Consider the following 27083-nt stretch of genomic DNA (forward strand, 5'->3'; position numbering starts at 1 on the left):
ACAAAAACAGGGAAAAAAAATGCAACAACTATGATAGGTTTTGATTCTGGGATGAGAAAACATCACTAAGAGACAGAGGATAACAGTTTTTTATGCTCCTTGTTTTTCTATCAAGGTTGATATTTAATATGTTAGCATTAAGACCAACTCAGACTATCTTCATCAAGGTGTTTTGTAATAAGCTTTTAAAATAAGTTAACCTTTACATTTTAATCTTAATAGTAAAAGAATATGGAATATTAATCTTGTTAGTAAGTATGTGACATTAAATGTTTAGTTAATTGAAAGTGTGATATAGTTTATAAAAAATCAGAGATAATGATACTGGTAACAAAAATCCTTTTTATATGAAAATTAATAAAACAGTAGAAAGATCTAAATCATATTTTTCTCTAAACAAAATATTAATGATTATGTTAAACTGTGTGAATTATTTATTGATTTATAAATATACTATGTGAATATGGATATACTTTATTTCAGTACAAATACAAAGAAGGCTATCGCAAGCAGCTTGGCCACCACATAGGGGCCCGTAACATAGAGGATGACCCGAAGATGATGTGGTCGATGCACGTAGCCAAGATCCAGAGTGACAGGGAGTACAAGAAAGCCTTTGAGAAGACAAAGACACACTTCAGTAGCCCAGTGGACATGCTGGGCATCGTGTTGGCCAAGAAATGTCAGGAGTTGGTCAGTGATATTGATTACCGCCACTATCTGCATCAGTGGATCTGTCTGCCGGACCAGAATGATGTTATCCATGCCAGGAAGGCCTATGATCTACAAAGTGATGTGAGTAAATTGTTAAGTTTGTAATACATAATTAAATATACTGGGTCTTGTACAATACAATTTTTAAAAGATATATAATATGCCTTAGTCGCTTGCATCAGACATGTTGATAGAGGTGAAATGTTTAATATTCTATCATGAAATTTATGTTTAATCTTATTTTCTCAGTCCTTAGCCTGAGGTGTAATTTGTATGTAACTGTGGTTTTTGTGGAGTTCTTCAATAACTCTATTCTTTTTGTTGTTTAATAGTTATTTTACTAAATCTTCAAAAATAACAATTGTTTTCAAAACTATATCCTGCTATTATGCAGAAATATGTACAATTGTTCATATAGACTAGGATAGGCTTATTTATAGTTATTTTAATATTTGATCATACTTGCACATCTATAACGAACTTTCAAATTTTTTCAGGCTGTTTACAAATCAGACCTGGAATGGCTAAAAGGTATTGGATGGGTTCCTATTGGTTCCATGGAAGTTGAGAAAGCCAAGAAAGCTGGAGAAATCCTGAGTGAAAGGAAGTACCGTCAACCAGCAGACCAAATTAAATTTACTAGTGTGACAGATTCTTTGGCCATGGTCTTAGCCAAGCAAAATGCTGAGATAATGAACAAGGTGAGGGCTTTTTTTTTGTCAAAATCACAAGTATTACTAGCTAATAGAACTTGTTCGTGAGGTGAGAAATACAAAATATGAAGTAAGACGAAACACTTCTGTTGTGGGCTTAGAGAAAATGAACGTCCACATTCAGCCTTTGCGCAGGAAAGCTCTTATCTCAGGGCTCTGTCTGAACTGAATACTTAGTAAAAATGTCCAAAAGAAATTCACCTAAATCACATGTTTTTCAAGAGTAATACTAAAAATTTTGGTGAATTTCCCTCTTCCTCCCATCTCAGCTCAAATTCTATTTTTAAATGTTTGTTTGGTATAGTTTTTCTATTTTGTTAATGCTACTTCACTATACAAAGCTCATCTCTGACAGAAGAGGCTAAATTTTTTTGCAGTTCTTAGACAATACTGTGAAATCTGAAGAAACGATGTTCCAGCAAGGTGTTAGGGTATGTCCAGAGGTGGTGGTGCCATGACCGTACTATAAGATAGGACGTAGCAGAATATTGAGGCTTTTACTGCAGCTGCTAAAATGATGTATTGTTGTCTGAATGTCATACAGCGTGATGAACAAGTTATGAGGAAATAGCTTATGTTTTCTGGAAGTGAAGCTTCTGTAATTTATCTCAGACCTGGAGGATGAAAGTCGCAAAGTACCTACTCCTTCTCTTTAATAAGAAACATCAATCAAACCACTTGTACAGATATGGCATAATAATCAGTATAGTTTTCCTCCTACAGCAATTTCCCAGCAATCCTAAATCAATTAATTGCTGTGCCAACTTAGCCTCAGAAATAATGAGGAAGGACAAAGTTTCCTTCTTGAGCTGTTCAATGAGGAGCTTTGCTATGTCACAGTATTTAAAGCTTGCTTGAACTACCCCTCGCAGTTTGGAAAATACTTTCTTTGGACAAGTGTATTAGTTTGGCTATATATATCTTGTTCTGCTTCAAGATTACTTTTCTTTTATATCATGGATATATTTTTGATAACTACTGCTTTCAAATTTGCAGTCTTTCTATCATGCCACACATAAACAAACTTTTTAAAGGAATGTGTTTTCCTCTCTCGTAGCGTTTATACACAGAAGCCTGGGATGCAGACAAAACATCAATTCACGTCATGCCTGACACACCGACAATTTTGTTAGCGAAGGCCAATGCAGCTAATGTTAGCCATGTAAGAACATTTAAACATATACTAAAGTAATGGAAATTCAGAAATAAAGTAACCATTTCTTTAACCATAAAGATCTTCTAAAATATGCATTCATGAAAATTTTAAGCAAAAATTATGAAATATAGAAATTCCACCTTTCAGAATATTGAGAAGCCATTTTCTGTCTTCCTTTTTGTAGAAACTTTATGTACAAGCCTGGGAAGAGGCCAAAAAGAAGGGTTATGACTTGAGAGCTGATGCAATTCCAATCCGAAGTGCAAAGGCATCAAGAGATATTGCGAGTGACGTATGTTCTTCCTTTTACATTTATTTTCAGTTAGCTTGAGAAACAAGAATAAAGTAATAAGCTATGTAGAACATAAAAACTATAGTATATCAGATTCATCCTGAAAGCCTACTAACAAAGAATTCACTGCAGAAAGAAAATGGACAACAGTTTCCAAAAGGAACATTGAATTATAAATCCGGACATTAAGCAGATATTAGAAAATAATAAACTACAATGAAAATAAACAAAAGCTGTGGAGCAAGAACGCATTAGGCATTTTTAAACTCTAAATAAGTATATTTCATAACATAAAAAAATATATTTGTGATCAGTAGCAATATGAAATTATGGGAAATTCATCCCAGATTCACTATTTCTTTTAATACTTCTTTTTGCATTTCTTAGTACAAGTACAAAGAAACACACGAGAAGCAGAAAGGCCACTACATCGGGTGCCGAACTGCGCAGGAGGATCCCAAACTGTCGTGGGCTGCGCGTGCCATGTTGCTGCAGAACGACCGAATTTACAGGAAGGCGTACCATGATTCAAAGGCCCAGGTCCACATACCAGTCGATGCGATGTCAGTGCAGGCAGCCAAGGAGTGCCAGACACTAGTCAGTGATGTTGACTACCGCCAGTACCTTCACCAGTGGACCTGTCTTCCTGACCAGAATGACGTGATCCACGCAAGGAAGGCCTACGACCTACAGAGTGATGTGAGTGAGAGTAACTGTAGAAAAGCTTTATGGCAGGCGTGTGAGGCTCTGTTTGTTAGTGACTGTGCAACTATCCTTTCAAATGCACATTCGTGAGCCTGCAGTCACGTGAGCCTGGTATGTTTATTTTGATTCATCTGGATGATCCCTTCCAAATCAGTAGTGTTTTCAGCCTGGGGGCCAGAAATATTCCAGGCAGTTCATAAGGAAGCCATGTTTTTTTGGTCTGCTGTAGCATATTTGCTTGCAATTTGCTTGCAGACTGCTTGCAGTTTATGCAGCTGGTTTGCATGCAGCAAGTATCTTTAAAAGACCAGTAGTTTCCTTGCTGTGCAAATTGGGGCTTTAGCTGTGTGTAGAAAGGAGTCTTGTTGACCTCTTACTGTGTAACTGTAAGAGAAGGAGCTTGGGGAAGGCCTTGTACACAATCTCTCTGTACATAGGGTCGTCTCTGCAATGTCAGTAACCCTTGGTTTATTTGTAGAATGTGTACAAGTCAGACCTGGAGTGGTTGCGAGGCATCGGCTGGTTGACAGAAGGTTCTGTGGATGTGGTCAAAGCAAAGAAAGCCCAGGAACTCCTGAATGAGAGGTTGTACCGCACGCGGCCGGAGGAGATGAAATTCACCAGCATTACTGACACGCCAGACGTTGTCCAGGCTAAGATCAATGCTTTGCAGATCAGTGACGTAAGCTTACCTTTCACTTACCTTTCATTTATGTGATTACATTTCTTTTCTTTGGGGTGGAGAGTAGAATTTCTACGGTGGGAATGACTAATTGGAAACGAATTCAAATCGGAGTTACCAAAGAATTCGTGTTGGTGGGTTTTTTTCAGTGTTGAGACCATAGTGAAATGTCATTATGCTTCCTTTCTCTTTAGCGTCTGTATCGTGAAGCCTGGGATAGAGATAAGACGCAGATTTCCATACCTTCCGATACTCCTGTAATGCTGCAGTCCAAAGTCAATGCTCTCAACATCAGCAACGTAAGAGAATAAAATGATATGCATGTGAAGTGTTACAAAATGAGGAGTGACAACTCTTCTACCAGTTTTTGGCCTGTATCTTTTAGATTTTGCTGTAAATGGTGGTGTACTAACGCCGTCTTCTAATGTGCTTGTATTGTAAACAGTAGATTACATCCAGGGGCTCTTTAAGCAGATTGTGTTTTTGATGAGCACTGTTTATGAACCAGCCATTCATTAAGCAAGGAAGCCCGAGGTGTTGATCTGGAATCTATGCCACTGTATTATCTCTCAGTCTGTGTGAATGTGAAATTGATGCTTCCATGGGACATGCCAGCACTGATGCCTTTTGTCCTAAACTGCGCAGATTCCTGAGGGAGTGACTCACAGAGTTGCCTGCCTTGCTTGACAGGTTGTGTGTTCTTGAGAAAACTCCGATGTTCAGTGTGCAATTCCACACAACTCCTCCTCCCTTTGATAAAAATTGGCAAATACTTTCCATGGAGTTGTAGTTGGAGTCTGTACACTCATCAACCCTGACATGTTTGGCAGATTTGTGTTGTTTCACCCACTAGCTTTATGGGACTAACACACTGAATATTCTATAAAGCTGGAAACATTTCCCATTTTGCGTTTTCAGCAGGACTTGACTGGGGCTTTGCCTGGAAACTGTGTTTACTCCCAGTCTTTCTTGATGTTGATAGTGTGTTAAATATTTTTCAAAAGTACCTGATGTGATTGAATTAGGCGTGAAATATTTCAGGTGCTATTGCAACAGACATTTCACTTCCCCTGTTTTTGTCTTGCTCATGCTTTGATTACTGTATTTTTCCGAGTTCGTTATAGTCTGACCTGCAGTAGCATTCAGTTTCTGAATTTTCACAGTCATCAAAAATGAACTAAAAAGTACGTCATTTACCCATCTGTACAAATGACAAAGTTGCCAGCTGGGCTGACTAAGCTTCTGTGGACCGAGATGCCACTAAAGAAGGAGTCCTCGTGTTCTTGGGCTTGATGTCCTGGACAGATTGGGTGTCTCTAGACACATGAAGGCACTTTGGTTTTTGTTCAGTCTCATACATGGACTGAGCCTCTCTGCCTACACTCACTTTCTTGATAGGACTAAAAAAGGTTGGTAAAAAAAGAAGTTTCTAGCTGCTGTCACAAGGCTTCGTAACTTAAGTAGGGTCTGGATGTGTTTTGTCAGTAGAACAGATATTTTGTCCCCAGTAGCTATGACCCTGCAATCAGGTGTCTATGAGCAGATCCTCTGACTGTTGTAGGGTCATGCAGAATTCAATGTTGGTCGTGGAGGTGTACACTGTCAGTTGGACTGCCTGTTTGGGGCCTGTGTGGTGAGCTCATGCATGCAGTCAGCAATAGTCTGTTAGAGGGGACGTTGTGGTGTGTTTTCAGGAATATTTCAGCCACCTGTTTGTGTTTTGGATTTTGCACCTACTTTAACTTTTAAGTCATGAATTTTCTGTTAAGACACTTGCCAGGATCGTTATTGTAACCCTGCCATTTACAGGGGGCAAACAGAGCACCCAAGCTGTTAATTTCAAGAGAGTAGGTTTTAAGAAAAGGCATTGGTACCAGAAAGTCTTGACTGCATGTAACAAGGGTGATTAATTTTCTTTGCAGAATCATTATCAGAAGGCCTGGGATGAGGCTAAGGCGAAAAGCTATGACCTAAGAGCTGATGCCATTCCCATCAAACATGCCAAGGCTTCCAGAGACATTGCTAGTGAGGTACAGTCTTGTCTTAATGTGGTTGCTGTGTCTGTCTCTTCCTGTGTCCAGCTCAGCAGAAACGAGTGAAGTTCAGTTCACCCAGAAACGATGTACTGTTTTGTGCCCCTATGTTATTTTAAAGCCTGTTGTGAGCACGTCTGTCTTTCTACAGCTTGAAGCTGCCTGTTAGTACATACTGTGTGAACAAGATGACATGTGATATGTTTGTGAGATTGCTCAGAGTGCTGGGTAACAAAGTGTGAATTTTCAGACACCAAGCAACAATTTAAAGCTGTTTAGGGCAGGGGGTGCAGTTGTGGTTGCTGCTGAATTCTTGCAGTTCCTGTAATCACCACTATCAAACATTTTCTCTGTAAAGATGTGAAATGTTGCTGGCACTCAGAGTGGTCTTATAGAGTGCACAGGTGTCTGCTTCAGTACCATTTTTCATTGTTTACAAGTGTTAAGAAAAGCCAGAGATATTTTTAAAAAATCATGGGTGACTTGGGAAATGCCTTTTTTGGGAGCTTGAGGGCCTGCCTTTTGCGTGGACCAGAGCTTTGTTTGTGCTGAGGCAGAACCTCAGGGAAATGCGTCTAAGGGTTGACAACTTAAGAAGCTGAAAGCCTTTTGTTCGTCAGTCACGTTCAGGTGAGCAACGTGTGGCTGCTTACATTATTTCTGCATTTCTAGTACAAGTACAAAGAAACGCACGAGAAGCAGAAAGGCCACTACATCGGGTGCCGAACTGCCCAGGAGGATCCCAAACTGTCGTGGGCTGCGCGTGCCATGTTGCTGCAGAACGACCGAATTTACAGGAAGGCGTACCATGATTCAAAGGCCCAGGTCCACATACCAGTCGATGCGATGTCAGTGCAGGCAGCCAAGGAGTGCCAGACACTAGTCAGTGATGTTGACTACCGCCAGTACCTTCACCAGTGGACCTGTCTTCCTGACCAGAATGACGTGATCCACGCAAGGAAGGCCTACGACCTACAGAGTGATGTGAGTGAGAGTAACTGTAGAAAAGCTTTATGGCAGGCGTGTGAGGCTCTGTTTGTTAGTGACTGTGCAACTATCCTTTCAAATGCACATTCGTGAGCCTGCAGTCGCGTGAGCCTGGTATGTTTATTTTGATTCATCTGGATGATCCCTTCCAAATCAGTAGTGTTTTCAGCCTGGGGGCCAGAAATATTCCAGGCAGTTCATAAGGAAGCCATGTTTTTTTGGTCTGCTGTAGCATATTTGCTTGCAATTTGCTTGCAGACTGCTTGCAGTTTATGCAGCTGGTTTGCATGCAGCAAGTATCTTTAAAAGACCAGTAGTTTCCTTGCTGTGCAAATTGGGGCTTTAGCTGTGTGTAGAAAGGAGTCTCGTTGACCTCTTACTGTGTAACTGTAAGAGAAGGAGCTTGGGGAAGGCCTTGTACACAATCTCTCTGTACATAGGGTCGTCTCTGCAATGTCAGTAACCCTTGGTTTATTTGTAGAATGTGTACAAGTCAGACCTGGAATGGTTGCGAGGCATCGGCTGGTTGACAGAAGGTTCTGTGGATGTGGTCAAAGCAAAGAAAGCCCAGGAACTCCTGAATGAGAGGTTGTACCGCACGCGGCCGGAGGAGATGAAATTCACCAGCATTACTGACACGCCAGACGTTGTCCAGGCTAAGATCAATGCTTTGCAGATCAGTGACGTAAGCTTACCTTTCACTTACCTTTCATTTATGTGATTACATTTCTTTTCTTTGGGGTGGAGAGTAGAATTTCTACGGTGGGAATGACTAATTGGAAACGAATTCAAATCGGAGTTACCAAAGAATTCGTGTTGGTGGGTTTTTTTCAGTGTTGAGACCATAGTGAAATGTCATTATGCTTCCTTTCTCTTTAGCGTCTGTATCGTGAAGCCTGGGATAGAGATAAGACGCAGATTTCCATACCTTCCGATACTCCTGTAATGCTGCAGTCCAAAGTCAATGCTCTCAACATCAGCAACGTAAGACAATAAAATCATTATGCGTGTGAAGCATTATTAAATTAAGAGTATGACAATTGCTCTTCCAGAGTAGGTTTTAAGAAAAGGCATTGGTATCAGAGAGTCCTGACTCATGTAACAAGGATGATTAATTTTCTTTGCAGAAACATTATCAGAAGGCCTGGGATGAGGCCAAGGCGAAAAGCTATGACCTAAGAGCTGATGCCATTCCCATCAAACATGCCAAGGCTTCCAGAGACATTGCTAGTGAGGTACAGTCTTGTCTTAATGTGGTTGCTGTGTCTGTCTCTTCCTGTGTCCAGCTCAGCAGAAACGAGTGAAGTTCAGTTCAAAGTGTTGACAGCTTAGGAAGATGAAAGCCTGTTGTTCATCAGTCACGTTCAGGTGAGCAACGTGTGGCTGCTTACATTATTTCTGCATTTCTAGTACAAGTACAAAGAAACGCACGAGAAGCAGAAAGGCCACTACATCGGGTGCCGAACTGCCCAGGAGGATCCCAAACTGTCGTGGGCTGCGCGTGCCATGTTGCTGCAGAACGACCGAATTTACAGGAAGGCGTACCATGATTCAAAGGCCCAGGTCCACATACCAGTCGATGCGATGTCAGTGCAGGCAGCCAAGGAGTGCCAGACACTAGTCAGTGATGTTGACTACCGCCAGTACCTTCACCAGTGGACCTGTCTTCCTGACCAGAATGACGTGATCCACGCAAGGAAGGCCTACGACCTACAGAGTGATGTGCGTATGTGTAGAGATGTGGTAGTTACTTCTGTTGCTATTTAATGTGTTATAGGCTTATTTTGATGGTTTGATATTATACAGTCGCAAAGGATTTATCTTTAGACTGTTTTCGTCAGTTTTTCATGTTACTGCTATTTGCTCTTTTTATTCTTTACAAAATATTGGTATTACTTCTAAATTTTTTAAAAGCTTTAGTTGGTATCTGCTATGTTACATATGCTTTTGGACTATTGTCATTTGGAGAGGATGGAGGATTTGTTCCTCTTACTTTGATGGGACTTATGAAATATCATCTGTTTGCTACTTTGGAATCAGGTGGCTTTTATTACTCCTGTTTATCTGAGTTGACTTGGAAATTTATTTAATTGCAAGAAAACTATGTAAGATAGCAGGTAAGATGTTTTAGTGGCTGATTTCAAAGCAGGAGGAGTCAGTGCAGCTGTTTTCCTGACTTGGGTTTGCTGCTTATCAGTCAACATCAGTCACTATTCCTCTGTTTCGGTTATGAGCTTCAGAAGTGAGATTCATGTTCCTCGCTGAAGGATTTACTCAATTAAAACTTAAATAATGTTGCCTGATACCACTTCAGGAGTTATGCCAGTTAGCTCTAGTCCCCATTATCTCTATAGCCCTTTTTTCCCTCCTTTTTGCCAAATTTCCTGGTGGGCAGCTTGCTTTTTTGTTTGGACTTGTAAATTGTTGAAGTGACTAGAGGAATAAGTATTTTGGAGGGTACAGGAAGACTCTTTTAAGATCTTAATACTCATCATCATTAATGGCAGTTCTGTTCAGTACTTAAAACCTGGTTCCCAGATTGTTTTTACTTATGACACTGAACATCTTTTGTATATAAAAAGGATTAATATAGCTCTAGCTGATTTGATATTTTCTAAAACACATACTGCTTTGTATAGTTCAAAATAATTAGGACCGTCATTTTAAACACCATGTTTTCCTTTTCTGACCATGTCTGATATAGGCTGTCTATAAGTCAGACCTAGAGTGGCTCCGTGGAATTGGCTGGTTGCCTAACGACTCTCCGGATGTTAAGAGAGTGAAGCATGCCCAGGATCTCCTGAGTGATAATGTGTATCGTACACCTATTGAAAGCCTGAAATACACCAGTGTTGTTGATTCTCCAGACGTTCTTCTTGCTAAAGTGAATGCCGAACAAGTCAGCATTGTACGTTACAATGTTCTTAAAGTTGTTTTGAGGCTATAAAGAGTTAAAGAGAAATCTCACTGCTAAAATATAAAATTGTTCAGTGGTATTTTAAGTCAAGTTTAATGCTTTTCCAGACATTTTATTTTTTAGAGATGGTAATTCAGGAGAGATTATGGGATTTTATGTTATTGACAAGTGAAATTCCGAAATTACAATATCATAAATGAACTGTTTTAACAGCCAAAATACAAAGAAGCCTGGGAAAAGGACAAGACTATGATCCATATTATGCCAGACACACCTGAAATCAACCTAGCCAAGGCTAATGCTGTTAATTATAGCCAGGTATGCTTATCATTCTGTTTTCTACATTTCTATAAAATAGTATGTATATCCTGTGAATTTTAACATTCTAAGATGTTACTTATGAAGTTGAAGATTAAGTCACGTGAATCTCATTGAAGTCTGTCCTCATACAGGGCTTGCAACATTCCCTTCCCTCTGCTGAATATTCTTAAAGTATTTAGACGTTTTAAAATAAATGCTTGCATATAGCTGTTTAAAAATTATTAATATCATGCACCATTGAGATAGTATTTTGTTGAAATGGACGAGAGCCCAAGGCATATAAATATTTTCTAAACTTTTACAAACACCCTCTATGCAGTATAGGCTGCAAAACTGGTGTTGCAGGTACTGTACATGTTTGAAAGGGAGTAAGATTTGCAGCAGTATTTATGGCTAGGAGCAGGATTAATGCACAGAAGATTCTCACAGTATTTCAGGAAACAAATGGCATTAAACTATGTGTTTCTTTAATGGCAAATGCCAGAGTATTTAGCATATGTGTGACTTTTTGCTGTCTTTTCAGAAACTGTATAAAGATGCTTGGGATGAGTTGAAGACAAGTTATGATTTGAGAGCAGATGCAATCCCAATCAAGGCAGCCAAAGCTTCTAGAGAAATTGCTAGTGATGTAAGTGCCAAAAGAGGCATCTAGCTCTTCACATGCTTTAAGAGCTATTTCATGATAACTGTTATTAATGGTGATCTTTGCTCTTTACCCAGTATAAATACAAATTGGATCATGAGAAGCAGAAAGGACATTATGTTGGAGTTCCAAATGCAAAAGCAGATACGAAAATGCAGTTTGCCCTCGGCATAGGCAAAGTTCAGAGTGAACTGGAATACAAGAAACACTTTGCCAAATGGAAGACACAGTGCCACCTACCAGTAGACATGCTATCTATCCTATCAGCTAAACATGGTCAGTCTTTGGTCAGTGATATTGATTACCGTCATTACTTGCATCAGTGGATCTGTCTTCCAGATCAGAATGATGTCATACAGGCTAGGAAAGCCTACGATCTTCAGAGTGATGTAAGTTAACATGAAAACTTAGCTTAATTTATTGCTGTATTGTCTCTTCTTAGTCTGCTTCAGCTCTAAGTAGTGGGAATCTTCTGCTGAATTCAGTGAATTGACTTTGCTGTTTGTTAGGAATGCAAAATATACGCCACTGTTATATATTGCCAAGTTTGAAGTGTGATAAATTCAGATACAGTGCTCATGTTGGAATTACTGCTCTCCTTTTAACCAGTGGAAGTAAGTGCCATTATTTTTTGCTGGATTGTACAGGGAACTGTAGCTAACAGCATGGACCCTATTTTGTTTTCCCAGGCTATTTACAAATCTGATTTAGAATGGCTACGGGGAATTGGATGGTTGCCAAATGATTCAGTTGGAATCAACCATGTCAAATATGCTGGAGATCTCTTGAATGAGGTAACAAAATGTTTTTCAATACTAAAATTTTCTTAAGGGTATTTGTAATTTAAAGTATTTTTAATGGTTAAATACATCAGTATTTTAAAATAGAAAGTACAGCTGGAATATTTCCACAGTATTCATTGTGTATGGAGAGTTTTTCTTTCCATGTAAACTTTTTTGTCTTGTCTATGTATTCAGAATTGCTATGTTAGCTACAAAATATTCCAGTATAATTTGACTGTTCGTCTTTTCTCTTGTATAGAGAAAGTACCGTACAAAAGCCGAAACTCTTCCATTTACTCCAGTGGCGGACAGAGTTGATTATATCACAGCAAAGAAGAGTGGTGAAATTCTTAGTGATGTAAGTTTGCTAGCATGTTTCTGGGCTGTTAACTTGGTCTGTATATTTACATGGTAGGATTTTATCTTTGAAAGGATATTTATTTTTTCTTTAAAAAAAATGCAAAAGAATTCTTGATCAGTCTCTGGGAATTCTGTGAATGTATGACATAAAGATGAACAGGACTTCACTAACTCATCTCCATCATTTATGAGGAAAGGAGCTCCTCAAGCAGAACATCTTTCCTAGACATGTGAAAAGCCAGTGCTAGTTCTGCAACCAGTCCCTTCTTTCAGTCTTGGCTGATATTGTTGATGATCATTGACAACATGAACATAAATAGCCACTTGCACTCTGGCAACCATAATGTTTAATCCTTCTCACTTATGCCAATATGAGTTTACACTTTTTAGATAACTACTGTGTAACAATAAACATGAGCAAAACTGGTGTGCTGTCAGCTTGCCATTCTTTATATGCTTTTGAAGGCTAGTCTGTGAGGAGCTGGTCTGTGAACATGAAATGACATGACACCCTCTCACTTCATCAGTTTGTGTTTCTTTTTTGCTATATGCTTCTGTTAGAGAACAGGCCAAGCTAAACACTTACATTAACTCAAACACTGGTAAAAGGTTGGCAGTAACAACGATACGGTTCAATTGAATGGCATACTGCCATGCAACCACATACGCACATTTGGGCATGTCCTGTGCTTGGGAGCATGACTCAGTGCAGATATCTGTGGTTGGGAAATGCTAGAATGGTGCATTCACATAGATATCATGCTGAGTAAAGAGATTTGCTCTTAAAAAGCTTAAAATCTATTGCCCTGGTTCAAACACTTCTTGCTTGACTATTGGCTGTACATCCCTGTAGACCAAACAGGTAGCATAACTTTGACTTCTGAAGATCCAGAAGTCCATCCAGCTGCCTTGGAACAAGGTCTTAAAATTTTCTCTGAGAAATTTTGTAATTTCTTGTCTTGTATGATTTCCTTTTTAAAAAAATACCCATTTGGATGTATATTTAATGTGTCATGTCTAATAGCCTTGCAAATTCAGGGTTTTATACATTATTTCATACATAAAATATGGGTCTTAGTATTATGTTTTCCCAATTTTGTGATGGTGCTGCAAGGCAGTCATTTCTTTCTCTGTTCTAGATTAAATACCACAAAGCATGGAATGAGGTCAAGTCAAATTATACCCTAACAGATACACCACAGCTAGATATGGCCCGAGAGGCAGCCAGAATTCTTAATCAGGTATGTGATCTCTCCTTGACAGTTTCTACTCACATTAATAACTCTTTCGAGGAATTTAGAAAACTTGTGCTATTAAGAACATCCTAAAGGAAAAATTTGTTATACTTAATATGGGTTACATATGTACGATAACAATTATCATTATAGTAGCATTGAATTCCTCCTCACTTTTATTTTCCACAGAATTTATACAAGGAAAGTTGGGAGAAAGAAAAAGCCACTGGTTACCTCTTACCTCCTGACACGGTGCAGATCTGTCATGCCAAACACTCAAATGATGTCCAAAGTGAGGTAATAATTTTTCTCGTTAGGAAAGCAAGTGCCTGGAAGCCTGGAAATGTTAAAGGCCTTGCAAATTCAACAACAGACAGCGGAAGCTTTCCATTAGGGGTAACATCCAGTAGACTTTTCATGACCCGTGAAGTCCACTGTCCTCCAAACAATTCAGCTTTGTTATTATGGGTTTTACAGATATCAGTGCTGAAAGGTCAGATTCTCCTTTCCACCTTCACTTTCTCCAGAAACAGTCCTTTGAAAATCAACTAAAGTGGACTTCCATATTTTATAAATGTTAAATAATTGAAGTGATATTATGACTATAATATATAGCTCTGATCTCACTTTTTGGCATATTATGGAGATTTCTTACGCACATTAGATTTTAAACTCTTGTGCAATGGAAGTTGAAATTATTAAATGACTCTTAGTTTGAATATACATTTTATCAAAACAGTAAGCATCCACTCTTCAGATAGTTTCAAATAATTCGTTATAAAAATTTGTTACAAAACTGAGGCTACGTGCACTTATTAGCAAACATTTTCTAACAATGTTTGTGTTGAAAATACCGTTTACTGAAAAATGTTAGCATATTAGACTAGAAAATTATATATTTTGAAGTGGAAGGACTATACAAAGTAACATTACTGTTTGTGTCATATTTTTATCTGGTCATGTACTGAAAATCTAAGACTGCAGTTGACAACTCCCTGTCTCATTTGTTCTTTGTGTTGACAAAACCATAGCTGTTCACAGGTTAAAAACAGAGCAGATATAATCAGTGCTGATTTTAAACATATTTCTCCCCTCTTCCATCAGCTTAAGTACAAAGCTGACTACGTCAAACAAAGAGGTCACTATGTTGGAGTTTCCAGTATGAGAGATGATCCAAAACTGGTGTGGTTTGAGCATGCAGGCGAGATCCAGAATGACAGATTGTACAAATCAGACTATCACAAAACAAAGTCCAAAATTCACATCCCTCCGGATATGGTGTCAGTTATAGCAGCAAAGGAATGTCAGACCTTGGTCAGCGATATTGACTACCGGCAATACTTGCATGAATGGACATGCCATCCTGACCAGAATGACTGTATTCAGGCAAGGAAGGCCTATGATCTGCAAAGTGATGTAAGTGATATTACACATACTGTGTAATTTCCACTTAGTTTGGTCTCAGTATATTGTCCATATTACATAAGACTGAAAAATGTCATCCTGAATTAAATAATTTCTTTTCTTTTTTATTATTTTTTATGAGTTAGAATATTTATAAGTCTGATTTGGAATGGCTTCGTGGCTGTGGTTGGATTCCTCTGGATTCAGTGGAACATAAGAAAGTTAAGAATGCTCAAGAACTGATAAATAAGGTAAGAGAAGATATTTTAGCAGTTATGCGATTAGCTCTTCTTTCTCATGCACAGTGTTTAAGAAAATCTTTCATCTCTTTGCAGAGAGCATATACGAAAGAAGCCCTTGACAACTTTTCCAATTACACCAGTGTGGTTGACACTCCCGACATTGTTTTGGCAAAGATTAACTCTGTCAATCAGAGTGATGTATGTACTTTTTTTTAAATACAAACTGTTATACTACTAGAATTAGTAGATGACTTAATTGCTTTTGCTAAATTATACTGTTTAGCCTTATGTATGTATGTGCATGCTTCATTAATAATAGACTTCTACTGGGATAAATAAGTTTAGTGAGAAGTGATATAAATGAACAACAAAATACCGCTTTCCAAAATAATTTTGCATTTTTCTGTAGAAGAATATAGCATGTACCTTATTTAGAGTTTACATAGATTTTGCTTACAGTATTTTAAAATTGAGTCCTGTTCTTGGTGAACAGCAGTTAGTTGTATAGTGCTAGTGGAGTTCCTGGTGTTGCTACTAACCTGTATTTGCTGATCAGTATGTTTAATTTCACTAGAATACTGTGTGGATTTTGTGGTGTGACATACTGATGACATTTGCCTGTATACTATAGTGGTTGGAACGTACTATACAATATTACTGAAGATATGATAACATAACAGAAAATTAATGTCTACTTCTAATGGATGGACTAGGTGGGATAATTTATTTCTCCTGCGGAATTAACATTGTGTTTGTTTTCTTTTGTAGCTAAAATACAAAGAAACATTTAACCTTGAGAAAGGCCAGTATATTGGGTCTGATGATACTCCTGCGCTGAACCATGCCAAAGACATGTCCTTACTATACAGTGATGTAAGATTCGATAAATATCTAACTAAGCTTTAATTTGTTTGTTTTGAAAGCAACAGAATGTGGAGTGGACTTCAGAAAGCTGTTCTATTTCTGTTTCTGTCATTAGTCTTCTGGGTGGCACTGGGGAAGTTATTTAATATCTTTTTTTCTTCAGTTTTTCCCAATTTGGATCATTGGGATAAGAATAATTTCTTTCCTTATTGAACTGATCTTAAAGCACTGCTGTGTGGTGTTTGGAAGTAGTAACAGCAGCAGCAGCAGTAGTAGTAGTAGCAGCAGTAGTAGTAGTAGTGGAGTTTGTGTGTCAAAACCAACTTACAATTCCATCCAGTAATATCTTCCTGGACTACTGATGAAATTTCCATTTTTTTTTATAAGAGAGGAAAACTGTAGATGATTTATATTATTAAGCAGTTACTTTTGGGTAGTCTCACTAATTTTAATCAGAAATCTCTATTTTTTGAAAATGTGACTACTCATTCATATGAGTAGGTGCTTCATAATTTAGCCTGAAGGTAGATATATTTAATATTTAACAAAATATGATGTATTAGAAAAGTGCCACTGACACACTTAATGCTCTTATAATAAACAATAGTATCACTTGAAGATTTTTCACAATTTTGAACATGTATCTACAAAATTATCATGTCAATTCTATACTGCACTTTTAAACAAGAGTTCATATCTACATTTTGGATATTTTTATTACTCTTCTGGATGAGAAATGTTGAATTCCAAATATAGTAAAGAAAGCAGAGATCAGCTCAAATTTGTGCTCAGGTACGTTCCTGAATTGGAACACTTATTCTGTTTGCCTTACTCACACTGAGTAAGTGTTCAAAATGAATATTCTTCATTTACTTTATTGGGACAATTCATGGAATAAAGAACTACTCTATAAAAGTAGTCATATTCCATGTGCATATAAATGGCAGACTCAGGTTTCTTGGCAAGTATAATGGATTTTTTATCAAAACTTCTGTGTGTTTTGTTTGTCTAGAAACTTTATAAAAATGCTTGGGAAATTAGCAAGCCCATTGGGTATACTTTGGATGAGAAATATATTCCACTTGTTGGAGCGAAGCGTGCAAACTACATAAATAGTGAGGTTAGTATGAGTGAGTTTTCCATTCTTTCTCTTTTTTTTCCCTGATATGTTGTTGGAATGAGCTTTAAAATTTCCACATGAATATTTTGCAGCTTAAATATAAGGAAATATATGAGAAGCTGAAAGGCCATTACCTGGCTGGGAAGGAGATTGGCGATTTCCCCAGTGTCATTCATTCGCTAGCATTCCAGAAAATAAGGAGCGCGGTAAGGAGAGAATTAGTCTTGCTGTAGTATTTTCCATTTTCTTTATTTTAGTGTGACATATTTAAACATAAATAATGCAATGCTTAATAACATCAGTAAAAGTGTTTTCAACATGTTTATGTTTCCTGAATGGTTATTTTGTACGTGGGTTGAATAATTGAACTTGAAATGATTTAGGAGATTAAGAAGGGATTTGTTTAGCTATTAGACATATTAGAATAGGGAAAAAACCTTTTTTCTATTTCACTTTAAGAATCTGAGCAGTAAGAAATACTGCATGACTTGGGATTATTTTGCTTTACAAAAAAATAAAGTGTTAATTTTGAATTGAGATGGGAATTTAAGAACTGGACAAACAAATGCATGTTTGGTGTTTTGTTATTATCACCACTGCACATATAGCATGTCATGCAGGGCATAAAGTTAGTATAATCCCAGATATTCTGTCTTCATTCAGACAGGGAGATTTAACTAGATTAAAAACATGTTTGTAGCATATGACTTTTTTTATCTTGAAGTCTTGTTAATTTTCTCACCAGCTGTTAAATCTGCAAGTGAAGAGGGTCATTCTTGTCCTTCTAGAAGCTCATCAGAATAAATGGTGATTAATATAGAAGTTAAGATTTCATCCTATTGAATCCCATGGGATCTTAGCTACTAAATCCAGAAAGCATGCCTCAGATTATGCTATAACCTGTAGCCTATTAGAGTCAAAATCATGCGGAAAACCACTATTCTCTCTTCTCGCCTTTTCTCCTATCTTTCCTTTTTAGTTGGCATACAGAAAGAATTATGAAGACACCAAAACAAATGTCCATATTCCAAGTGACATGATGAATCACGTGCTAGCCAAGAAGTGCCAGTATATCCTCAGTGATCTTGAATACCGAACTTACCTCCATCAGTGGAATTGTTCACCTGAAGAAAATGATGTTATTCAAGCCAGAAAAGCCCAGGAAATTTTGAGTGATGTACGTCTTTCATTTATTTGTTTGACTTTTTAGTAATGTTTCATGTAATTTTTTCCAAGGTATTTAAATATAAAATGCTTTCAAATATCTTTCATAGTATTTAAATATGAAATTAATAACCATGGTCTTAGATTGCTTAGTAGCTTAGTACCAAAAATTACATTTTTACAGTTTTCTTTGGGACATTTTAATGGTCTGGTTATTTATTATTCATTTGTAAATTGGAAAAATTTTAAGTTAACATTTATGAAACCTTCCCAAAGGTCACTGCTATCCACACTTAATCTCTCATTGACTGGATGAGACTGTATAGAAAGCTTACCATCTGGCACATGCAGAGGAGAGATGTGGATGTACCATGGTACAGTCAGAATGTTGCTGCACTGCAGCGATCATTGTGTATTGTAATTGGGAATGTTGTAATTTGCACAGGAGCCAGGACAGGATCCACAATCCTCCTGGATCCAGTGGGTCTGGAAAAGACTTCTCTTCATTCTTTTGGGGTTGTATCAGTCCACAGACTCTGTGCTGAGTGAGTGGCACACTGAACCATGACTCTCTCATATTACATAGTCAACAGTATCTCAACTTGGGCCAATCAACCTTCCTAATAAAATTTGATGATGTGTTAATTGCCTGGCCTATTACTATGCTGTATTATTTGGTTCAGTTTCCCTTGCAAATCCTGTGGGTGAAAGTCATTCAGTCAAACCATGAGATGGGCTAATCTCTGTGCTCACATTTAAACTTCCAAATAGATTGGAATCACTGAATGAGTCTAGTTCAGATTCAGTGGTAACTTTCTGCATTGAAGTGAAGATACTGAATATAGAGAGGAAACAAATACTGCTTTCTTCAAGCAGAAGGCAAATTTCTTCCTAACTTTATAGTCTGTTTTCTTCCATATAGGTGTTGTATAAAGATGACTTAAATTGGCTGAAGGGACTTGGATGTTATGTCTGGGATACTCCACAAATCCTGCATGCTAAGAAATCGTATGACCTCCAGAGCCAAGTAAGCATGTTTTCCTCAAATAAGTAAATAATTATAAGATTTTTTTCTTCCATTTATGATTCACTGGGACTGACACCTGTCCTAGTCCAGAGCAGAATGAAGTAATTCCTATTACATCAGAAATATTTTGTTCAAACTACTATAATACTCTTTCAGTTTCGTCTGTAGAGACATGATCACTTTTGTTATTGAAGGAGCAGAAAACTTAGGAGAATGGAAGGACAGCAAGGTTATGGTTTTTAACAGTGAGAAGATAACACTTTGTCTTTCTGTGTGCCACCCTGTGCACAAGATACCTCAGTGAGACATTTATGTTTGAAAAATAGTGTCTCTTGCCTTGCTCGTTGTACTCTTAGCCCACTAGATGCTATAGAGTGATGTGCAATTTTCATTATTCCTTAGTTCATACTGGCTATGTATTAAGTATTTCTTTTCTATGGCCTGTCGCTTTTAAAGTTGGTCTTAACTGGACCATAATCCTGGGCTTCGGTTGTCCAGAACTGATTTTAAAGGAAGCTGGCAGGGAATTTCCTGATCATTTTAAGCATTAATATATTTTTTTTTTTTTTTCCTTAGATAAAGTATACAGCTGCAGGAAAAGAGAATTTTCAGAACTTCGGTGTTGTTACTGACACACCTCTCTATGTGACTGCAGTGCAGAGTGGTGTAAATGCTAGCGATGTGAGTCTCCCCACTTTTTCTACTCAGGCTTTTCCCCGGGCTGCTTCTGAGAATTGAAACAAGTTAACTAAATCTGTCTTTCATCTTACAGGTGAAATACAAGCAAGATTACCACAAAACTAAGGACAAGTATACAACTGTGACTGAAACAGTGGATTCTGAAAGAGTTCAAAATTTGAAACATCTCTTTAGCAATGTAAGTGTTTCTACACATTTTTTTTTCTCTTAAGGTGGTACTATGTGGGATTTTTATTTTGTTTGTTCACTCTGTTTGAAGATAAACGTCCAAACATGGAGCTTATCAAAGCCAGTGGTAGCCCTCTGCATTGCTTGAGTATGGGGAAGATGCTGTATTTCAGGCAGAGGGCATATTTTCTAAGTGTAGTTCCAGTCTTGTCAAAATACAGGCATTAATAAATGGATTCCCTGAAGAAAATTGCACCTGAACAAAATTAAGACCTTGTATGAGAATGGACATGAATAGTTAGAAAGCATTTTTGTCACCCTTTATGTGCACTGTCAATATTAAACTAGTGTACAGCCTCTTGATATTAAGTAATAGTTACAGCGTATAAATCAAAACAGAAGGGATTTTGATTTCTATTAGTTGTTGATTATTACCCAGGAAAAGAGTTTTTCCACTCACAGAGACTTTCTGTTTCCACATAGAATCTCTACAAGAAAGCCTGGGAAAAAGTGAAAGATACTGGCTATATGATGCCCCCTGATGCTGTATCCCTAGCACGTGCAAAAGAACTGAAGCATAATGCTAGTATTGTAAGTGAATAAAATACTTTCTTTTTTTAATCAGACCATCAATTCTAGCAATTAAATCCTTCATGCCTTGCATATACTGTAGGTATAAAAAAGGTTTTTTTAAATTATTTTCTGTGTTTAATTTAGATATAATATGTATCTGTAGATAATCAGTTTTCTGTGATAATCATTTGGATAACAGTTAGATAATCCTTTGCTGCTTCTTTTCATGTAAAAAAAACATGACATTTTATAGTAATAGAAGCTGTTTCTTGAAAATGTCTGGTTAGGTTTTTTTTTAGTTTAAATTGCGTAAGCATCCAGGTCAGAAAAACACCAAATGTCTTTAAATGATGCTTTACCAAGTACAGAAGAACATAATCTTATGCTTTACTGAACTGAGGCTTATGAGAGATTGCTCTCTTCATGGATATCTTTAAATGAAAGAGCTGGAACAATAAATAAATAGCTTATTCTACATCTATTTATTTTTAAAGTCTTCTAGTCAGCTGTTGTTATTTTTACAACATGATAGTTATGATGTGCTTTCTTTGCCATTTAAAATAAAATAGAAAACGAAGATCCTGCTTTAAAGGCTTTCTCTGCTTGTTGGACTCAACTAAATATTTTGCTTACTGACAAATTTTGTTCCAGAAATACAATTGACTCATTGGAGTCAGTTATTTGTTGCCTTTCTTTGCATCTGCTTAGGTAAAATACCGAGAAGAGTATGACAAGTTTAAAGCACTGTATACGCTGCCCAGAGGTATTGAGGATGATCCCAATACAGCAAGGTGCCTTAGAGTTGGAAAGCTTAATATTGATGTAAGTGTTGTTTTCTGATGTGTATTTTCCTGATAAAACCATACCTATCTCAGAAGATGCTACTCAAAAAATCCACATGCCTTCATTCAGATATCACATTTCCACATGCTTTTGGCAATGTTCAGTGTTTGCTAAATTCTATAATACACCGACAAATGTCTTTTCAAGCTTGCGACGCAACTGCTAAATTGCGTGCATGGCTAAACCTTTAGCGTAATATGTTTATGTATAAAACGGAGCACTACATAGTCTACCTCCTTTTAACATGTGAGTACAATGAAAACTTGACAAATCATATTTTATCACCCTTGTTAAGGTTCTGCAAATTATTGTTAGAGCAGATAAGATGTAAATTTTAATCATAGCCAAAGTGATTCTCTCCCACTAACATTCCATGAAAATATCAATAATTTTGCTTCAAATTTATCAACAGTTAGTGAGACTATTTGTCAGCATTATTAATGTACTGCTTTAACTCTGCAGCGTCTGTACAAGGAAGTCTATGAAAAGAACAAAGCTAAAGTCCACATTGTTCCAGACATGGTAGACATAATTTCTGCTAAGGATGCACAGAAGAAAATCAGTGAAATTGATTACCGCACACATCTCCATGAATGGGTCTGTCTACCAGATCTTCAAATCAATGCCCATGTTCGAAAAGTAACTGATCAACTCAGTGATGTAAGTTCACAAATCATGTGTTCGTGGCTCACTTTTTAAAAAGATTCTTGCATTTATGCTCTCTTAGAGGAAATGATTTAGCAAAAACTTAGTTGGAGCACTCTGAAGTTCCCACTTGAATCTGTTGTATTATGCACTGCTAAACAGCATCTGTACCATGTTTTTGTTACACTTGGCAATAAGTGCGTGGTTGAGATGTGGCTTAGTATGCATAATTTCAGTGTTATCAGTGTAGGCATTGGGTCATAACATTACAGTTCTACCAGTTCAGCCATCCCTGTCTGTAAATTGTCCTTTATTATTTGGTTGCATTAGGTGTGGAAACTTTGGAAGTTTGAGAAAATCCTGGTGGTGCACTTGGCTTGCATAGGTCAGCCCAGGAGTAGGTCAGCGATCTATCAGTAAATCATTGCCCAGTAGGATACGCTAGTAGTTTTTTTTAAAAATCATTGCGTTTTTTTATTTATTGGCCAAACTGAAGCAATGAAGAAAAATTATTTAACAATAATTCCAAAAGGAATTGTTTTGATTTTCTCAAACCCAAAAAAACCTAAAAATACTGGAAATCTTACTTGCCAGCATTTGACAGTTGTGATCCAGACTGATTTAGCAATATGGGATTAGATCCTAGTGGAAGTTTTACAGACTGCTTCTTTGCTCTGATACTTTAGGTGGTATACAAGGATGATCTTAACTGGCTGAAAGGCATTGGCTGCTTTGTTTGGGACACTCCTGAAATTCTCCATGCCAAACATGCCTATGATCTTCGCAGTGATGTGAGTAGATATACTGGGTTTGCTTCTTAGTTTTTTTCACTCCATTGTATTAAAAGGATGGAGTAGCTTTATTCTACTCCAGATATAATCTGGAAAATGTTATATATCCTTCTCTACTGAAGTATTCATTAAATAACCATATATGGTTATTTAAACTTTGCTGCTCTAGAAGTAGATACTGTCAGTCAGTAGATATTGTACAACCTATTCAGGAAAGCATTAAGCATATGTTTAAATACTTGTCTTCTCAGAAAAGCACTTAAACCAGTAATTCTTCATTCAGAACCCTTGAAGAAAAGCAAAAATTATGCAGAATTCATATTAAAAAAAGTGTTTTGATCTTGATTTTATGATTTCTTTTTCTCCTCTCAAGATCTTATGACACATCCTTAGTTTGGGATTAAGCCATTAAAATGAGAGAATAACCATTCTGGTTTTTGAGAATGTATGTTCCTTCATAAGATCTGTGTCAGAAGTATGTTGGCTATTTATCATATGGTACATGTGCCTATTCTATGAATGAGTATTGACATTTCCTAATACTCCTTGATAAAACTTATCAGCTGTTCTTATCTGGTAAGGTGCCATGTTCATTTATTCAGCCATAATTTCAATACGCTTTCTGTTTAAATGCTGGTTCACTAATAGAATAGTTCAGTAATAAATTAAATAGTAAATATAGCAAATACAATAATATAATAAATTAAATTAACAATGCCTAGCCTCACTAATTAGAGCTCTTGAATTTCTCTCTGCAGATCAAGTACAAATCTAAGGCAGAAAAAATGAAGAATGACTACACTGTGGTCATGGACACTCCTGTCTATGTCCAGAATGTCCTCAGTGGCTTGAATTTAAGTGAAGTAAGTGTTTGTATCACCTTTCACCCCCAATATTGCATATGCCATTATCTCACAAGTTCTAGAAATGTGACTTTTAATATTTTTTTAATCATTTCATTTTAATCGTTTAATCATTGCTGTTTATCTACAACTCATTGCCTATGCCTTTATTAAGATACGAGAGCACAATCACTAAAATCATTAATTGCCTGAATCCAAAAAACTTTCATCCAGTTTTTTAGAAGAAATTCTCGTACATATGCAAACAATACATACTGTGAGAGAACATCACAATTATGACTCTCCTCCAATTCCTTTTTCTTTTTCACAGGCTGTCTATCGTGGTGAATATATGCATAATGTTAAAGGCAAAATTATCCCTACTGATAAAACAGTAGATTTGGAGCGGGCATATCATGCGAACAAAATACAGAGTGAAGTAAGTATAAAACTTTTGGGTCCACAGAATTTCTGGTATTCAAAAAGCAAATTCTTGAAAAGTTAATGTCTGTCTTTAGCTTTTTAGGTAAAGAAGCTAGATTTCACTGCTCTAAAATGAAAGTGGGAAAATGTCCTCATTTAAGCTACAAGTATGCATTATAATGCAGACATGGGGGAAATCTTTTGGCAATTGCGATTAAGATATTTCCTATGCAGCTAATGAGTACTCTCAAATATTACACACAGTTGTCACAAACTCTCTCTTTCTTTCTTCTCTTGCAGAATTTGTATCGCTGGGCTGGTGTGAATGCTCTACCCACTGGATACAGCCTTCCCACAGATACCCCCAGCTTTCAGCATGCTAAACATGTCCAGTACATTGGCAGTGATGTAAGTAATGTACTAAGTCCTTCTGCTACATGAGTTGCAAGGGAATATTTGATGCCCATCCTGTATGAGCACACAACTGTTTGAGACAGTTATTTCTCAGATATGAGATTGCTTGTCAGAGAGCAGCAAAAGTGGGGTAGTCCCATGTGGATGCCAGAGCCAGGAACTGAGGGTGACCGTGACATAGGCAGTGACCTCATCATCCAGGGTGAAGTCCCACTGTACCTGAATGGGGTAGGCAGAGCAGGGTGCTGATAACAGGTTGCATCAACAGTCCCAGACAAGGTGAGGAACCAGGGCCAAGGTCCGTCCAGGGGGATCCAGTCAGGAGCTGTGGGAAACAGAGCAGATTGGAGACAAGCTACCTACAACATAGTTCCAAGGTAAATGCAGGAGGCAGGGCTAGAGACAAGTTACTGGTAACACAGGACCAATGTCCATCTAGGAAATGAGGACAGACACAGGGCTGAAGACAGATGCGCTTACAACATAGCTCAGGCAAGGTCTGACATCCCAGATGTGGCCAGTCAGGGAAATTAAATCTTAGTGCTCTCAAGCCCCAACACTGATAATGTTTGCCTTAACAGAATTTAAATGTTACCAAACTCCATAATTATCTGAAGCAATTACTATCAGAATATAAATTCCCTCAGGCAAATGCGAATACCTTATTAGATGCAAGAGAAATTTAAAACATTATGAATCTTGGGCCACATGGTAAAGGTAAAAATAATGATGTCGTGTAGTATATTTAATTCTGATATAGCTACATCTCACTTGTTTATCTCTAAAAGTCTGGTTCTTTATACTGCATGAATTACTGTCAGAACTGCAGTGTAAGTAGAATCACTATCAAATTTAGTTTCTGTATGTTTTTGTTCCTTTTTCCACTTTATAGCTGAAATATAAAGAAGCCTATGAACACATGAAAGCTAAAGGCTATACTCTGGGACCTAAAGATGTTGGATTTGAAAATGTGAAGAAAGTGAATCAAGTCATTAATGAGGTACAGTAAATACATGTATTTGCTTTCAGTTGTATTTGTAGTGTCCAAAATATGAATGGTGAGAGTACATTGGCTGGGGAGGTTGTAGGATCCCTGTTCTTTGAGGCTTTTAAGGGCAGTTTAGACAAATATCCATCAAGAATGGCAAGGGATCATTGATCCAGGCTTGGAGTTGGGCTGTATGGCTTTTTAAAGTTCTTGATAACACTAACTTTCTGTAATCCTGTAGAACTGTTACTATAATATAAAATCAACTGCAGCCTGATTTTATTAACCAGTCTGCTACTACTTGATTAAAGTTGCATAGAAATTATTGTATCTGTATGACATTGGGTCTTGATAGTTTTAGATTTTGTATATATGTACTCACTTCCTTCATCATTGGCTTTAATAGGATGAAAATTAAACACACATAGTTACATGTTTGTAGGATTAGAGTCTCAGATTCTCCATGTAGTAGAGATGCTGCTATCAAAAACAATTGTGGAAAATCTTTGCCTGGTTAAAAAATAGTATGCTTGCTCCCTTTTCTCTGGTAGTTATGGAATACCTAGCAAAAAAACTGCCCTTAAAAGAAAAGTACTGCCAAACTGCTTGCCATTTTACGTTTTTAACATGTAGAATGCTGTCTCCTTTGATAACAGAGGTTGTATCGGGCAACATACCACAAGTACAAGGACAAGATTCATACCACTCCAGACACACCAGAAATCCGTCAAGTCAGAGCAACACAGGAAGCTGTCAGTGATGTATGTGTCTTTCTAACATAAAAAACAGAAGAGATTTAGAATATTCAGCATGATCAAACATGTGAAATGCTATTTTTTCTTTGTCTTTCAGCTGATCTACAAGTCAGATTTCTTCAATATGCAGGGACACTTGATTTCCTTGCCATACACTCCTCAAGTGTTGCACTGCCGCTATGTTGGGGACATCACAAGTGATGTAAGCAACTTCTGTTAAGATACCTGGTATTTGAATACAGCAAGCCTAATACTCTTATACTGAAAGTGGAATTTGGCATCTATCACTTGCATTTATTCTGTAATAGATAAATGCTTTGTCACTGTGTTTGGGGACTGATTAATGAAATTATCCCAAAAGTTAAATTTTGATTTTTCTTTTTCTAATTGCCTCATAGAATAAATACAAAGAGGATCTGAAGTGGTTGAAGGGCTTGGGTTGCTTCCTGTATGATACTCCTGATATGGTCCGTGCTCGTCACCTGCGTAAGCTTTGGGTAAGATTTTTCTTCTGAGAACCATGTGTAACAACGATTGATTTATTTACATGCATGCTGTGTACTTCCAGGAAGTTAAGTACA

General features: G+C 37.3%; 1 protein-coding gene across 1 annotated transcript in view; it reads left to right on the forward strand.

The window, feature by feature from the left end:
• The window catches only part of NEB (nebulin), a 143446-nt gene that overhangs the window by 72601 nt on the left and 43762 nt on the right, over positions 1-27083 (forward strand). Inside the window, exons 70-111 of the mRNA XM_075152645.1 lie at positions 484-795; positions 1212-1415; positions 2485-2589; positions 2768-2875; positions 3263-3574; positions 4059-4262; positions 4457-4561; positions 6185-6292; positions 6968-7279; positions 7764-7967; positions 8162-8266; positions 8410-8517; positions 8693-9004; positions 9987-10190; positions 10413-10517; positions 11044-11148; positions 11241-11552; positions 11853-11957; positions 12205-12303; positions 13445-13546; positions 13730-13837; positions 14645-14956; positions 15091-15195; positions 15280-15384; positions 15955-16059; positions 17063-17170; positions 17263-17376; positions 18150-18347; positions 19257-19361; positions 19938-20042; positions 20134-20238; positions 20712-20819; positions 21510-21623; positions 22107-22304; positions 22976-23080; positions 23839-23943; positions 24254-24361; positions 24646-24753; positions 25652-25759; positions 26404-26508; positions 26600-26704; positions 26901-26999. Of these exons, the coding sequence (XP_075008746.1) occupies positions 484-795; positions 1212-1415; positions 2485-2589; positions 2768-2875; positions 3263-3574; positions 4059-4262; positions 4457-4561; positions 6185-6292; positions 6968-7279; positions 7764-7967; positions 8162-8266; positions 8410-8517; positions 8693-9004; positions 9987-10190; positions 10413-10517; positions 11044-11148; positions 11241-11552; positions 11853-11957; positions 12205-12303; positions 13445-13546; positions 13730-13837; positions 14645-14956; positions 15091-15195; positions 15280-15384; positions 15955-16059; positions 17063-17170; positions 17263-17376; positions 18150-18347; positions 19257-19361; positions 19938-20042; positions 20134-20238; positions 20712-20819; positions 21510-21623; positions 22107-22304; positions 22976-23080; positions 23839-23943; positions 24254-24361; positions 24646-24753; positions 25652-25759; positions 26404-26508; positions 26600-26704; positions 26901-26999 (6264 nt within the window). The remainder of the gene's footprint in view (positions 1-483; positions 796-1211; positions 1416-2484; positions 2590-2767; positions 2876-3262; positions 3575-4058; positions 4263-4456; positions 4562-6184; positions 6293-6967; positions 7280-7763; positions 7968-8161; positions 8267-8409; positions 8518-8692; positions 9005-9986; positions 10191-10412; positions 10518-11043; positions 11149-11240; positions 11553-11852; positions 11958-12204; positions 12304-13444; positions 13547-13729; positions 13838-14644; positions 14957-15090; positions 15196-15279; positions 15385-15954; positions 16060-17062; positions 17171-17262; positions 17377-18149; positions 18348-19256; positions 19362-19937; positions 20043-20133; positions 20239-20711; positions 20820-21509; positions 21624-22106; positions 22305-22975; positions 23081-23838; positions 23944-24253; positions 24362-24645; positions 24754-25651; positions 25760-26403; positions 26509-26599; positions 26705-26900; positions 27000-27083) is intronic.

This window comes from Calonectris borealis, chromosome 6 (genome assembly GCF_964195595.1).
Source record: "Calonectris borealis chromosome 6, bCalBor7.hap1.2, whole genome shotgun sequence".
Taxonomy (NCBI): Eukaryota; Metazoa; Chordata; class Aves; order Procellariiformes; family Procellariidae; genus Calonectris; species Calonectris borealis.